General features: G+C 33.5%; 4 protein-coding genes and 1 long non-coding RNA gene across 5 annotated transcripts; 1 reads left to right on the top strand and 4 right to left on the bottom strand.

The window, feature by feature from the left end:
- Positions 1-158: 158 nt before the first annotated feature.
- On the bottom strand, positions 159-2869 carry LOC103861882 (glutathione hydrolase 3). Its single transcript, XM_033286816.1, has 5 exons — positions 2596-2869; positions 2165-2490; positions 923-1945; positions 706-843; positions 159-632 (listed from the first exon to the last, which is right to left on the bottom strand). Exons 1-5 carry the CDS (start codon positions 2723-2725, stop codon positions 336-338), a joined length of 1914 nt encoding a protein of 637 aa, XP_033142707.1. The 5' UTR covers positions 2726-2869; the 3' UTR covers positions 159-335.
- A 4739-nt stretch (positions 2870-7608) lies between these two features.
- LOC117132746 (glutathione hydrolase 3-like) lies at positions 7609-12143 on the bottom strand. The gene is made up of 3 exons (XM_033287633.1): positions 11994-12143; positions 8094-8231; positions 7609-8016 (listed from the first exon to the last, which is right to left on the bottom strand). The coding sequence occupies exons 1-3, from the start codon at positions 12108-12110 to the stop codon at positions 7756-7758; spliced, it is 516 nt and encodes a 171-aa protein (XP_033143524.1). The 5' UTR covers positions 12111-12143; the 3' UTR covers positions 7609-7755.
- LOC103861881 lies at positions 9586-12216 on the top strand. The gene is made up of 3 exons (XR_631626.3): positions 9586-11186; positions 11587-11906; positions 12010-12216. It is a non-coding gene; the product is annotated as an uncharacterized LOC103861881 (long non-coding RNA).
- Positions 11993-14341, bottom strand: LOC103862145 (glutathione hydrolase 3). The gene is made up of 2 exons (XM_033287632.1): positions 13016-14341; positions 11993-12946 (listed from the first exon to the last, which is right to left on the bottom strand). The coding sequence occupies exon 1, from the start codon at positions 13859-13861 to the stop codon at positions 13292-13294; it is 570 nt and encodes a 189-aa protein (XP_033143523.1). The 5' UTR covers positions 13862-14341; the 3' UTR covers positions 11993-12946; positions 13016-13291.
- Positions 12507-13251, bottom strand: LOC117125742 (glutathione hydrolase 3-like). The gene is made up of 3 exons (XM_033287435.1): positions 13016-13251; positions 12697-12946; positions 12507-12515 (listed from the first exon to the last, which is right to left on the bottom strand). The coding sequence occupies exons 1-3, from the start codon at positions 13249-13251 to the stop codon at positions 12507-12509; spliced, it is 495 nt and encodes a 164-aa protein (XP_033143326.1).
- Positions 14342-15288: the final 947 nt, after the last annotated feature.

The raw sequence follows: 15288 nt of genomic DNA, 5'->3' as shown, positions 1-15288 counted from the left end.
TAACTGAATCAATAGCTTATCCGGTTTAGAAATGTGTAATCTTTATCCAGTTAATAAGCTTCTTATGTGTGTTTTCAGACAAACGTTTGTATCTTTCTCATGTACAGATTATAGATAGATCGTTTGGGTTTGATACAGCTGTAGAAGAGGCTCAACGCTCACAAACATTTGTCTGAAAACACAATGTGAGAATAATGTAACAACTTCAGGCTTGATTTTGCTTTTACCAAACTGTAGTTTACAGTTTAGTAATAATAAAGTTTTATATACATCGTTTATTAAATTTTTAAATGATAGAAAATGATACTTAAATATGAGGAAACTATTAGTACAAATCAAACCGCAGCTGGCTTACCATCTTTACGAGGGTCACTAACCGCAGTGAGCAATCCCTTGAATGGTTTCAATCTCTTGGTAGAGTCTTTACCAAGCTTCCTTCCAAGTTCAATAATATTCTCTTTATCTTCTCCTTCCTCGAAACTCTGCACAATAAGTTGAACAATAGCTCCACCTGATACCTCCTCAAGCTCATGTCCCCTCTCTGCTAAAAACATCTTGCTATTTTTAGTAACTCCTATGTGATCACCGTTAATCGCCGTGAAGTTCTCGTATTGAACAACGTTCGGTATTAACTGCAACAATAAGTAGAAACAATGATTAGTAATTTGATCTGAATGTTAGTAAATGATATGTAGTTTTTGTCACCTTATGATAAACTCTTGCACTCTCTACAGCTTCCAAAGGTTTCATCTTCAACACAAAGCAGTTAAGGAAGACTTGAATCACCGCCGGGATTATCTTCATTCCTCCACTTCCTCCAAGCGTCGCCACCAACTCACCGTCCTTCAAAACAGAACACAACCGTGAGTTTTCATTGACTGTGAGTTAGTGAGTTAGAGATAATAAGAACAAAACAATTCACCTTGGTGATAACGAGAGGTGTCATGGAAGACAATGGTCTTTTGTTTGGTTCAATGAAGTTTGTAGGAGCAGGAGGGAGATCGTCAGGAGTGTTCTCCGTCGGTACAGAGAAGTCACCCATCTCGTTGTTAAGCACAATCCCCGTGGAAGGAGACAGAACTCCAGCACCAAAAACAAAGTTCACGGTTGTTGTCATAGACACAGCGTTTCTGTCCGAATCCACAATGGAGAAATGACTCGTCCCTTGGTCTCTAAGCTGGCTCCACCGGTTCAAATAGTACTCAGGAGGGAACGTTGTGTTGTCCAAGATCCTCTCTCTTATACTTTCCGCACGAGGCTTTGATAGCATCTGCTTCATAGCGTTTGTTATGTTGACAAACTCAGGGTCTCCAAGATCCATCCGAGCTGCGAACATGTGTTTCATTGCTTCTATCAAACGGTGCAGACCAAGATCAGTACCTGAACCAGTGTATAGCTCAGAGAAGCTGTCCAAGATGTTCATAACCATCGAGAAACCAACCGTTCCGCTAGACGGTGGTGGCATTCCGTATATCTTGTAACCCATAACATCCGAAGCCATTGCATTGGTTACTCTGACTTTGTAACTTCTCAAGTCATCCATAGTTATGATCCCTCCGGCCTTTTTCACATCATTGACGAAGTTTTCGCCTACTGTCCCGTTGTAAAACGCTACCGGTCCTAGCTCGGAGATCATCTCTAGACTCCGAGCTAGTTCCGGGTTATAGCAAGTCTCACCTGGGTTCAAAACCTGTCCGTTTCTTGAGAAGACATTACGCAAACCCGGGTCTTTGAGTATCATCGAAGAGTGTTTCGATATGGCTCGTCCGAGATACGGAGCCACCACGAAGCCGCCTCGCGCCAGCTCAATAGCTGGCTCGAAAAGCGGCTTCCATGGAAGACGGCCATACCGTTTCCAGGCCTCGTAGAGTCCAGCTATCTCTCCTGGGACTCCCATTGACAACGCGCCGATGAACTTCGCGTCCTCATCGCTCTTATACATGTCCTGCATCGTCAGTTCAAAAGCTAAACATATTATACTCAAAGCCGGTTCTGAGCATAGCGAAATGAAACATTCTCCTATTAATGATTAATATGTATTATATCATTCTGCTTACTTAGATGAATAAAAAAAAATATTTGTTTAGTAATTGTTTCAAACTTCTTGAATCTCAGACCCGACCATGAACTAAGTTTGAAAACTAGATCAAGAAGAGACTTTAACCTTAGAAGCAGCTAATGGAGCGGTTTCTCTCATGTCAAACGCCTCAGCTTTGGAATCTTCCATGGAGCTAACTATCAAGAAGGCTCCACCGCCAATTCCGCTAGACATGGGATTAACAACACCGACGCATAAGGAAGTAGCCACGGCGGCGTCAACTGCATGTCCACCTCTTCTGAGAACGGAGACACCAATATCCGAGCACCTGCCGTCGTCTGCCGCGACAACACCGTTCTCTGACTCAACCGCGTCACTTCTGGTTGCATGGCTGTGACGGTTGGTAGCTTCTCTCGCCAACCAAACTGTTATGTTGTCACTAAAGCAATAACCTACAGACAGAGAACAAAAGACTTAACGTTCTTGCAAAAGTGAATGGCGTTTGTTGTATCAGGTCATGTAATGGTTCCTGTTTTATTAAAGGAAAGGAAACAGACCTGAGATTGAGACTAGAGTCAGAAGAAGCAGAGGAAGAGCAAGCCTCAGATTGTTTCTGTGTTTCTTACTCTCTGCGACCGTTTCTTGGTTGATTCCTAGAAGAGGATCAGCGAGGATTGTGTGAACCATATTCGATATCTATCTCTTTCCTCTCTGAATCTAAGAGAGAAGATAGTGAATGGGGTCCAAATGAGAGTTTAGATTCCCAAGTTGTTTATGTGTTTTTGGATTTATTCTTCTAAGTTTATGATTGGTTGTCTAAATATTCTTCTAAACAAAACTCTACACGCAATACTAAAAGCCTGAAACCCAATCAGTTTACTTTTAAGATGGCTTATAAGATAAATTAAAATATACATATATAATAGGCTCTACATAAAAGGAAAGGAAGTGATTGAGACTTTTTTTGTTTTAAATATAGAAACCCATCTGCTCTCTTTTTTTTTTTTTTTGAGCAACTACATGCTCTCAATAAGATTTTAAAATTGTAGGACTGGTTATAAATAACACCTTGTCAATCCAATTGATGTCAAAAAAAAAGAAAAAGATTTTTAAAATGTCAAAAAATTATAAATGGAAAAAATGACAGTTATTAATAATCTTATCTTAACATCTCTTGTCCACAAATTTGTTTTTGGGATAATTGTCAGAACTTTTAAAAATGAGAAAAGGTCAAATATCATCGCCATTCAAAATGAAAGAAACTAAAAAAAAATATTCAAATTTATTAAGAAATTAAGAAAGGACCCATCAAAAGCGGTGCTTCTTGAAATTCTAAAGGCATACCCCAAGTAGATATTCAATAACTATTATATTCTATCAATATAATAACAATATTTTTAAGTTGTTTAATTAAATAATTAAATTGAAAAATAAAAAAAATTATATAAACCAATGAAATTTAAGCAAGTGCCCAAAGAATCACTCAACTTTTTAAAAGTTTCTCATATGAAAAAATCATGTCACACACTCTCACAAGAGTTTTTTTAATGGGGTTTTTGCCAAAACTAACCCACAACTTGATTTTAATTCCAAACCTATACCCAAAATTGAATCAAATGCAAAACTAACCTAAAAGCCTAGTGAAATTACAGCTCAGCCCCTTGTGACCAAACAAAAAAACAGAAGCCATTTTTACGAATATAGCCCCAGTAAATCGTCTGAGTCGTCTGAGATGTTGGAAGTCGTCTGGACGACTGAAGTGTAAGTCGTCTGGTACCAGTTTATTTTAAAAATAATTTATAAATCTTGTAAAAAATATTTTGATGCGTAAAAAATAAAAATCAAGTAATTATAAACAGTTTTAACTGATATAAATTAAGATATGATAAAATTGATTTGTTTTGAAGATATATGAGTGGAAGTAGTGAATCATGAAATACTTTGGTTTAGGAGTTTGTCAAACATATGTTGTAGTATTGTATGTATTGTTAGGGTTAGATTTTGGAAAACTAAAATGTTTTTTTCAAAAATTAGTTTTCACCTATATGTGTTTATTTCTGTGTATAGTAAACACTTTTCAAGTTTGATTTGGTTTTATGAAGTGTTTAATTAGATAATTAAGTTTAGGGGTTATGTTTAGGGTGTGGACGACTTATATTTCAGTCGTCTGTTGAATAATTTACCCGGACGACGTATATTTCAGTCGTCCAGACGACTTACTTGTAAGTCGTCTGGAAAGTCTTCTATTTTAGTTTCCCGCTAAAAATATTTAATTTCCCGCTAAAAATATTAAACTCTTCTGGACGACTTACATGTAAGTCGTCTGTTTTAATTTCTTCACCAGACGACTGAAATGTAAGTCGTCCAGGAAGTCGTCTGAGTCAAAAATATTTAATCTAATTGGATTTTTTGTCTCCCTATATAAAGAAAAATTTACACATTCTCTCTCCTCCTCTCAAATGGCTGCAACAAAAATGTAATGTTCATCATTCTAAAACTCTCCAACCTCTCTCTAATCTCTTTGACTTGAAAACACCAAACTTTATATGAATTTTTCAGTTTTGTCTCATGTATTTCTTACTAATCTATCTCTTTTGCAGGTTTTCAATCAAATGGTACTCATCTTCCACTAATTTAGAGGTAGATCTATTAATTTTAGATATGTATTTTTGTGTGTTCTATAAATGTAGATTTATCTAATCTTCCACTCATTTTCTCTATTTTTAAGTCATTTGAACGTTTTTGAATATGCAGGTTTTTCAGATCTGGATTTGATGTGCAGGTTTTTCAGATCTGGAAGACTTCTAGGACGACTTACCTGTTAGTCGTCTGGAAGTCGTCTGGACTTCTTGGAAGTCTTCTGACAAAGTCGTCTGGACTTCCAGGAAGTCGTCTGGACTTCCAGGAAGTCGTCTGGACTTCCAGGAAGTCGTCTGGACTTCCAGGAAGTCGTCTGGACTTCCAGGAAGTCGTCTGGATTTTTCTGAGCGTTTTGGTAAGTTCTTATGTCTGATTTTTCTTCATTTGGTAACTTCTTGTTGTATAAAGTTCTTACTTTTTTCCCAAACTAAAACTCTCCAAACCCACTCTAATCTCTTTGACTTGAAAACACCAAACTTTATATGAATTTTTCAATTTTGTCTCATGTCTTTGTTACTAATCTATTTTTTTTTTTGCAGGTTTTTAATTATTTGGTACTCATCTTCCACTAATTTAAAGGTAGATCTATTATTTTTAGATATGTATTTTTGTGTGTTCTGTAAAGGTAGATTTATCTAATCTTCCACTCATTTTTTCTGTTTTTAAGCCATTTGAACGTTTTTGAATATGCAGGTTTTTCAGATCTGGATTTAATATGCAGGTTTTTCAGATCTGGAAGACTTCTGGGACGACTTACTTGTTAGTCGTCTGGAAGTCATCTGGAAGTCGTCTGGAAGTCGTCTGGACTTCCTAAAAGTCGTCTGGACTTCCTGTAAAGTCGTCTGGAAGTCGTCCGCACTTCCTAAAAGTCTTCTGGTAAAGTCGTCTGAACATCCTGGAAGTCGTCAGGACTTCTTAGAAGTCGTCTGGACTTCTTAGAAGTCGTCTGGACTTCTTAAAAGTTGTCTGGTCTTGTCTACTCAAGTGGAATCCAAGCTTGTCTTTGTAGATGAATGATCTATAATAGTTTTGTTTGTGGTATTTTTTATGAATTGCATGTATACTCTTTTAGTTGTGAATTTTTTGTAAAATCAGTAATAATGTTTTCCAAGATGTATTAAATGTGCTAACAATGTGTTTACACATTTACAAATCAATGAAATAATAGACTTCAGTAGTCTTTTTCTTATCTTTGGATCTCTCATATGCAATAATAAACTCCAATGGCCTTTTTCTCATCTTAATAAACAAGAATGTTGGTAAGAGATGAAAACAAACAATAGTAACTAGTCAAAGCATATCATATTTTTTATAAGTTTGCATTGAAAAACTTAGTCAAATTTAGTAAAACTAAGGGAGAGAACATATTTTGTAAATATGAGTTTTACATATCTTGAAGTTACTTATCACTCTTAAAAATACAAGTTATTCAAAAACTAACGTAGAAGACTTAAAAACTAGTGGAGAAGACGCGGACGACTTCAATCTAAGTTGTCTAGACGACTAAACTATATGTCGTCTGGTCAATGCAGAGGTTATTTTTGCAATTGACTTTGAAATCTGTTATTTCGGACGACTGAAAGTTAAGTCGTCTACTATTGTTTGGTTAAAAAAAACTCCAAAAAAGCTAGACGACTTACATTTCAGTCGTCAGAGGTTAGTTTTGCATTTGACTGGATTATTTCAGAAGTTTGACTTCCCCAGACGACTTACATTTCAGTCGTCTAGTGAAAATTAAAATAATAATATTTTTTTAAAAGTAGACGACTTACAGTTAAGTCGTCATAGGTTAGTTTTGCAATTGAAAAAAAAACTTCAAGATTTAATTATATACAGACGACTTATAATTCAGTCGTCCACGAGACGACTGAAATGTAAGTCGTCCAGAATTTACGAGGTTTGACCAGAATCTCGGAAAAAAAATCCTGGACGACTTACAATTAAGTCGTCTGGTGGACGACTGAATTATAAGTCGTCTGTGTATAATTAAATCTTGAAGTTTTTTTTTTCAATTGCAAAACTAACCTATGACTACTTAATTGTAAGTCGTTTACTTTAAAAAAATATTATTATTTTAATTTTCGCCAGACGACTGAAATGTAAGTCGTCTGGGGAAGTCAAACTTCTGAAATTATCCAGTCAAATACAAAACTAACCTATGACGACTGAAATGTAAGTCGTCTAGGTTCTTTGGAATTTTTTTTGAAACCAAACAATAGTAGACGACTTAACTTTCAGTCGTCTCAGGTTACAGATTTCAAAGTCAATTGCAAAAATAACCTCTGCGTTGACCAGACGACTTCCAGGTAAGTCGTCTACAGCCAGACGACTGAAAGGTAAGTCGTCTACAGCCAGACGACTTCCCAAGTAAGTCGTCTGACGAACAGATCTGGAAAAAAACTCGATGTCATACCTTAATTTGGTGAGATAAGTTCCTTAGCATACATAAGGCTTCTCCAAGCACACAGAATCACAAACGGAAGTCACCCACCCATAATCGTTAGCTTCTATGACTCTATGAACCATAAAAATTTTAGAATCAAAATCTTGGGTTTTTTTAGCTCATTGTGGAGAGAAAGTGAGAGATATGTTGTGTTTAGTTCACAAGAATGGAAAAAGAAGAAGGGTAAATCGATTTTAGGAGCATTAAGAGCTTCAAATTGGTTGTTCATGGTGGTTGTGGTATTGATGACAATGGCAATCTTGTAATTACTTGAAGATGATGAGGGTGAGAGAGTAAAGATGTCATTTTCGAAAAAAAAAAAAAAAAAAAATTGATGGCATTTTCGTAAATTATATGAACTTGTAGGGTGAATAGGGCAAAACCAATTTTCAAAAAAAAAAGAGGTTAGTTTTGTGTTTGACTTTAAGTTGTAGGTCAATTTTGCAAAAATCCCTTTTTTAATACTTAAAGTTGTTTATTCTTGAAAGGCAGATTGAGCAATTCTCAATGAAGATGCTCTAACAGATTTTTATAGAAAGACATAATCAACTATTTAAAGAAGTTTTAACTATATTAAAATAGATTAAAAATATTTAAAAGGGAAATGAAGCAGAAATTATGGTGGCTGATAAATTCAAAAGATAGGAGAAGGAGCAGGAGCAGGAGCAAGAGTTGGAGCAGCATCAGCAGCAGCTGGCTTCCCATCTTTCCGGAGATCACTAACTGCTGTCAAAACTTGTCTGTCTTGAACAACAAATTGAACAGTGGCTCCCATTGTTGTAGACACCAGTTTATGATCTTTTGTCTTCAAGAAGTCCTGAGTCTCCTTTTTAAGCAAAATGTGATCTTTATTGTACACTGTCCAGTCTTCATATAACACTTCGTTTGGTTCCAACTGTACAGAACCAAAAGATCAATTTGATGACTAGAAGTTTGTTGAAAAATTGTGTGTTTTGTCATTGATGCACGTACCTTGTGATACACTCTTGGACTCTTCACAGCCTCTAGAGGACTCATATTCAAGACAAAGTGATTGAGAAACACTTGGATTACCGCCGGAATTATATAGATTCCGCCGCTCGCTCCAATAACTCCGACTAGCTCATCGTCCTACCAAAAAAAAAAAGCAATTAGGCCATCTATACAATCCTCTGTTTTGACTCTGTTAAGTTGAGGTAATAAATCCCTTATATATTAAAGGAGAAGCATTATAATAAATGCATTCACACTATAATAGACACGTGGCAGCCTCATAATAATTTGATAATAAATATGCTAACGCGTTCACACTATATTCATAAATGTGTTCATACTATATACTTTGTATTTTTTAATATAAAATTCATATGCATGGTTCCAATAAAACTTTAGATTTTTTCGGTTCGAATCAAAACAAATAACGAATCAAAAGCTAAACTATATATATATATTATTTTTATTGTTTACTGATAAAGTTGGACAAAATATTTATAATTTTTGATTCAATTCGTTATCCGTTTTGAATTGAACCAAAAAATATGGATATCTGTAACACTCTACAAAACAAATCAGTTACTAAAATACAATTAAAAAAAACAAATCACAAATACCAATATTTTTAGGAGCAATTATCAAATTTGATCTATTATATGAATATATATACATATATGTACAGAATTATATATATATGTTATATATATTATAGTTTATATAAGTTTTACAATATTTTTATGAATTAAATTTATTATATTAGGTATTAAAATTTTAAAAGTAAATAATATTTTATTTTTGTAATAAACGTTATTATTAAATTTTCAGTTATTTTTAAAATTTTATTTACGGATCAAATCGGATATTTTTTAAAATTCTAAATCATTTCGGATATCATAGTCACCGATTATCCAAGTGGCTAAAGATTTAATCGACATGAATGCCTCCAAATACTCGGATATTCGATCTGTGTCCACCTCTATTTACGGATATAGTTGATTTTTTTATATGAAAAAAATTCACTAATGTCAAGGCCTTTTTAATTTTTAATTAATTTTAATTTTATCTGTTATGTATTATTTAAAACAAAAATATCATTAATATTAATTAACAATATCTTTATATATTTGTCATTTATTTTTATATACTTTTACATACACATATATGTGCACCTTGATGTGAGCACTTTATAAGTATTTACCACTACTGTAGTATCTATTTTTTTTTTAGAATTTGAAATATTTTTTTTCTTAATGCTTCTTTCACTACCGACCAAATTGTAGTGAAATGATTAGTCTTAATAATTTTTTTTCTTTTTCTTGAACTATTATCCGTTTACAAACTATAATATGAAACCATTGATTCGACATGACAATTATCTAAAATTTATAACATAAAAATAAACAAATAATAATACTTTTTTGTTTTTACCGAAAAAACTAAAAAATCAAACATTCTAACAGAATAAACCAAAAAATAATTTAAAACTGAACCAATATCTAGATTAAACAGATTTAATGTGTTTTTATTAAAAACTAGGAGAGGTCCGCGCTACGCGCGGAATTTGATGGATCGATTTTTATAAAAAATAATTTTGTGTAGGTTTTCTTTTATGTTTAGTTGGGTGTGAATATGATTATGTTGTCTACCCCATAACTAAAAATGATCGAATTCGTAGTATTGTTGCTATTTTAATCTCCAATTGTAAGTTTTTATAGTGTTTTAGGTTTTATAACACTATAAAATACATAAATCAATTGGATTCGATCAAAAGAGAATGAGATTGAGTTTTCTAATACCGTTGTATTTTCATTTTTGTGAGGGTTTTAAAAATAGTGGAGAATGAAGTTTTTATTTCGAAGAACTCTCTGCCAGAGTTATTATAGTTGTTTTGGAGAATGTTAGTAATTGATATTATTAACAATAGTTGTTATTGCTTTGCCTTTTGTTTGTTTTTTTTGTTTAATGTTTTTTGGTTATATTTGATTATATATTATATAATTAATCGTACTAATAAATTTATTAATAAGGAAAAATCAATAATAGAAAGAAAAGACAAAGGCAAAAAAGTGATAAATGTATTATTCTAAACGGACAAACTGAGTATAATTTCTTGTGCCTGAAAATGAAAAATATTTTGACTAAAATATTGTGTCTCAACATGTAGGCATCTTATGTTCATTTGGATCTAGTCAATTATGTATTGGTGATGATAGATATGGTTGTATCGCAATGAATTTATGACGTCTTTACTTTGATATATGTTTTTTTTTGCATGGTTGTTAGTTTATTTACTTATGTTCAGGTTGATGGAATTTGTGTGCCGGTGTAACACTTTTTGGAGTATGAGGATGGTACTATTTATTTAATTTTGCCACGTTTACGTCTATTTACATTTAATTCACAATTTCAACTCTGGATTAGAAATAAGTTATTTAAAAAATCTATTATTTATATCATATATCGTTGTCACCAATAAGACTTGTGGTTCTGGTGCTGTTTCTAAATCTGTGCGTAGAAACAAATGAATCTAGAAATAATTTTTCTTAAACAAATTAGCATATGGAAGGAAATGGTATTCACATCTTGTAATGAGTAGTCGTCATGCGTTACAAACCAAATCTGGGTCCACTTTTTAGACTTGTAGGCCTTTTTCTTGAATAATTTTATTTTGTAAATATATTCCGTCCACAGTAAAACAGTTGTCTACAAAAAAATTGGGTGAGTAATGATAAAGTTTTTTTTTTTTGAAAAATGACTAATGATAAAATTATAACATTATTTGAAAGTTTAAATTATATGGAGCCCTGCGCAAAATGTAGTTTTGCGTTTATATTTATGTACCAAAATAAATATTTTCATAGTACATAATATTGTACTGTGAACAAACATCGATTGTATGACGTGAACTTTAAAGTTCCACTTTTGTATTCTCTTAAAGTATTGGTCTTATGATTTTCTGGTTATTTCATTTCCTTTATAGATTTTATAATAATAACTGCCAGCTTCATCATCATCATCACAAATATTTACAACCATTATCTCTCTCTCTCTTTCTTGGATCATCACACATCCACACAAAGACTAAAGACGAAGGTACTAATTGGCTTAATGACATGCAGAGAAATTCTCCATAAGATGAAGATATTAATTGGTTTAATGGCTTATCTTATTAGGTTGATTCTTCTTTGATCGATGTTACTGTGAGATCTTAAACTGATTAGCTCTATTACACCCTTTCGTTGATTAGCCATGAGACTCGTTTTAGTTTTTTCTCTGTTTGGAACTGATGTTAGCAATCTGATGAGGGAATTTGATTAAATTTGACTTGCCTTTTTTTCATTTAGTTAATGAATCTGAAGATTCTGTGTGAAGATGGTAGTCCTCGATTCTCCTATGTTTGTTAATGATTGTACTCTGGTTAAAGGTCTAGATTTTTGTTTATGTATGTAAATGAATCTGAAAAGTTCTCACTTTGATTTCATTTTGTGGATAGAGGCAAAAGCAAGAAGTGGAAGAACATCAGTACATCACGCATGGTTTTCACTTTGCCATCCAATGGATGACACTCCTTTAGCTTCTCTATATTGATGACTCTCCTTTAGCATCAACAGATGCAGTGTCAGCAGTCTCTTAAGCTTGATAAAGGCGGGTCAATCTGAAACGGAGATTGTAATCGATGGTCAAAAGCTTGTGGTTGCTAATGTTGGAGACTCAAGGGCAGTGATAGGCGTTGCGCATCAGCTCTTGATAAAGAACCAAGCAAGGAGGGAAAAGATATAGAGAAGCGAGTTGGATTTGTGTTAAACATTCCAGGTAAGGCTCTGTGTATATTTTGTTCTTGGAAACAAACATAAATCAAAACCGGATTGAGAAGATGGTTTTCAGAGGAGAGAGGCTAACCTTTTTATACACGCAGATACACCGCCTTGCAGGAGTGAAGATCGCATTAAAGGTAGATCGTAAGTGATGCATCTGTAACTGGTTGCTTTTCAGATTGTTAGGAAGAATATGAACCATCGCGTTCGTTGAGATTAGCTCTCGTACGGCGGAGATCAGAATTCAGAAATGTGTTGAACCCTAAAATCTGAAACGACGCGTTTTGAAACACGTAAAGTTTCCTTTATCGGACTTGGCCCTTTGAGTAAAACATTAGGCTTGAATGCAAAACGAAGCCCACATGTGTTGCACACAAACTTAAACGAAACGGTGAGGTTTTAATATAGGTGACACGTGTCACGTCCAGAAGAAGCTATTTGATGACGTGTCTTGCTCAGAAGAGAGTGAAGGTCTTCTTTATATAATAAGAAGATAACAAAACTAATAATCACATCCCGCGCAAGCCGCAGATTATTACCTAGTGTACTTATATTCCCTCTGTTATTACTCTGTATTGTTCGTTAAGACAAGTATAACTCATTCTTGCTGACAAAAAAAAAACTCATACTCTTACACTGAGAATGTAAAAGGAACCTAAACTCTTCTATTCGATTGAGACACTAGTTTTGGCTATGTTTAAACACTAAGAGACCCAGTTTCAGTTATGCTTTGCTTGACAAAAAAGAAAGAACGAACTTTTGTTCTTGATTTTGCATCTTTAAATTACCTTTGTGATGATTAGAGGCATCATGGAAGACAAAGGCCTCTTGTTTGCCTCGATGTAATTCGCGGGTGGTGCAGATTCCTCGGATGTTATCGAGAAATCAGCCATCTGGTTGTTGAGTATAATACATGTTGAAGTCGACATAAACCCTGACCCGAACGCGTGATTCACAGTTGTTGTCATCGACACAACGTTTCTATCTTTATCCACTACACAGAAGTGGCTCGTCCCTTCGTCCTTGAGCTGTTTGTATCTGTTTATAACACAAGTCAGAGTACATAAGCAGGCTCTGTCAATCCACGTAGTTAAATCAGGCACTTACTTGTTGCGGTAATAATCTGGTGGGTAAGTCTTGTCATCGGATATCTTTTCCTGAATATTTTGGGCCCAACTCTTAGAGGTCATATTTTTCACAACTTCAGATATCCCCTCAACAAACGCAGGATCTCCAAGATCCATTCGAGCTGCAAGCATAAACTTTATGGCTTCTATAACTCGATGCAGAAAAAGATTCTTATCAATACCATCTATATCTGTGTATTGCTCCAGTATATTCATAACCTGTTTGTTTCCAACATCAAAACTTGAAATATATTATTCACATTGAACACCAATTATATATCGAAAAATGAGTCATCATTCTCACCATTGCAAAACCGGCCGTTCCACTAGACGGAGGCCACATTCCTTGTAGTTTAAACCCCATAACATCATTTACAACCATTGCATCGGTCACGTTAACTTTATAGTCCCTCAAATCTTCCAACGTCATGTTCCCTCCAGCATGCATCAGATCATTTACAAGATTTTCAGCAACATCATCTTGGTAAAACGCTTGCATCCCTTTCTCTGCCACCTTTTCCAAGGTCTCAGCGAGTTTGATGTTCTTACATGTATCCCCTTCCGTCGACAATTTGTCTCCGATAACGAAAATACTCTTTAAACCAGTATCGTTCCTGATCTTTTCCTCGTAGGTGGATAACGCGAAGGCGAGATGCGGACCAACCACGAAACCGTCTCGAGCAAGTTTAATAGACGGCTCGACCAGCTGTTTCCACTGGACACGGCGGCCGTTGTTCGTCCACGCTTGGTAAAGACCGGCTACCTCTCCTGGAACTGCCACAGATAATGGTCCTTTTTGTTGCTTGTCCACTCTGCCCTCGAACATTTCCTATTAAAGAATTTTACAATTTATACAAAAATTACAAAGTTTTGGTAAACAAAAGAATTTTCAAATTAGTCGCATTAAAAGAACTTTATTCATTCATCGGAATTTCGATCTAGTGGTTTAAAGTTCCAACCTAATAGTATGCATATATGAATTGTTGATAACAAAAGAAAAAAATCTATACTATTAAAAAAGAATCATTCTAAAAAATCTACTTACAAAAAGTTGTTGGTTAAATTCATTAACCAATTAAATTTTGGTCCTTCCTAATATTCTCTAACTATACTAACATTAGTTAATGCTCCCTAGCTATATGTATTTTACTTTTACCATCTACTAGGTAATAACCCACGTCTTGCACATAATGTGATTATTAGTTTCGTTATTTTTTAATAAGGAGACATTAATCTGTTTAATCTGGATATCGGTTCGGTTTTAGGTTTTTTTTTTGGTTTTTAATCTCCTAAAATATAACTATCATTTTAAAATCAATATTTATTTGGTTTGTTCGGTTAAAATGTTTGATTTTTTGTTTTGTTTTTCCTATGATAATCAAAAATTACTATTATTTGTTTGTTTTCATGTTATGAATCTTAGATAGTCACGAACCAATGGTTTCATATTATAATTTCTAAATGGATAATAGTTCAAAAAGAGAAAAGAAAATTATTAAGACAAATCATTTTACTACAATTTGGTCGATAGTGAAAGAAGCATTAAGAAAAAATGATATTTTAACTTCCAAAAAAATTAGATATTTCAGTTGTGGTAAATACTTAGTTATAATGTACTCACATCAATCTGCACATGTATGTGTATGTAAAAGTATATAAAGATGGTTGATAAATATATAAAGATAATGTTAATTAATATTAAATGACATTTTTTTTCAAAATAATACATGAAAAGTAAAATTCTTAAAATGAAATTATTTAAAAACAAAATATTATAAAATTTATATAAACTATAATATATAACTTATATATAATTCCTTAAATATATGTATATATATATATATGCATATAACGGATCAAATTGGATATTCGTTCCTATAAATATTGATATTTGTGGTTTGTTTTTTTTTTTACAGATATTGCAGTTTAGTATTTGATTTGCTTCGTAGAGTAACGGATATCTGGATTTTTCGGTTCGAATCAAAACATATAACAAATCAAATCAAAATTTATGAATAATTTGTCCAGCTCTATTCGTAAACAGTAAAAGTAATGTAAAGAAAAACTATGCATGTGAGTTATATATTAAAAAATATATAAAGTACATAGTATGACATATTTATGTAGAGTTTGACTGAGAAACTTTCTACATGTGACATGTGTCTATTTTAGTGTGAACGCATTTATTACAATGCTTTTACACATAATATGTGTCTAGTTTAGTATGAACGCATTTATTATAATGGTTCTCCT

Source organism: Brassica rapa, chromosome A03 (genome assembly GCF_000309985.2).
Source record: "Brassica rapa cultivar Chiifu-401-42 chromosome A03, CAAS_Brap_v3.01, whole genome shotgun sequence".
NCBI classification, from domain to species: Eukaryota; Viridiplantae; Streptophyta; class Magnoliopsida; order Brassicales; family Brassicaceae; genus Brassica; species Brassica rapa.
Note: the sequence above shows the minus strand (reverse complement) of the source record. Positions and strands in the feature narration are given on the sequence as shown.

Coding starts and splice junctions, on each gene's coding strand:
- LOC103861882 (XM_033286816.1), bottom strand. CDS start 2,725: ATGGTTCACACAATCCTCGCTGATCCTCTTCTAGGAATCAACCAAGAA. Junction 2,491..2,595: donor GACTCTAGTCTCAATCTCAG/GTCTGTTTCCTT, acceptor CTCTGTCTGTAG/GTTATTGCTTTAGTGACAAC. Junction 844..922: donor CACCTCTCGTTATCACCAAG/GTGAATTGTTTT, acceptor TCTGTTTTGAAG/GACGGTGAGTTGGTGGCGAC.
- LOC117132746 (XM_033287633.1), bottom strand. CDS start 12,110: ATGGTTCATATTCTTCCTAACAATCTGAAAAGCAACCAGTTACAGATG. Junction 8,232..11,993: donor GTATCTGCGTGTATAAAAAG/GTTAGCCTCTCT, acceptor TTTTTTTGGTAG/GACGATGAGCTAGTCGGAGT. Junction 8,017..8,093: donor GTCCAAGAGTGTATCACAAG/GTACGTGCATCA, acceptor GGTTCTGTACAG/TTGGAACCAAACGAAGTGTT.
- LOC117125742 (XM_033287435.1), bottom strand. CDS start 13,251: ATGAATATACTGGAGCAATACACAGATATAGATGGTATTGATAAGAAT. Junction 12,947..13,015: donor CCAGATTATTACCGCAACAA/GTAAGTGCCTGA, acceptor TGTTATAAACAG/ATACAAACAGCTCAAGGACG.
- LOC103862145 (XM_033287632.1), bottom strand. CDS start 13,861: ATGTTCGAGGGCAGAGTGGACAAGCAACAAAAAGGACCATTATCTGTG.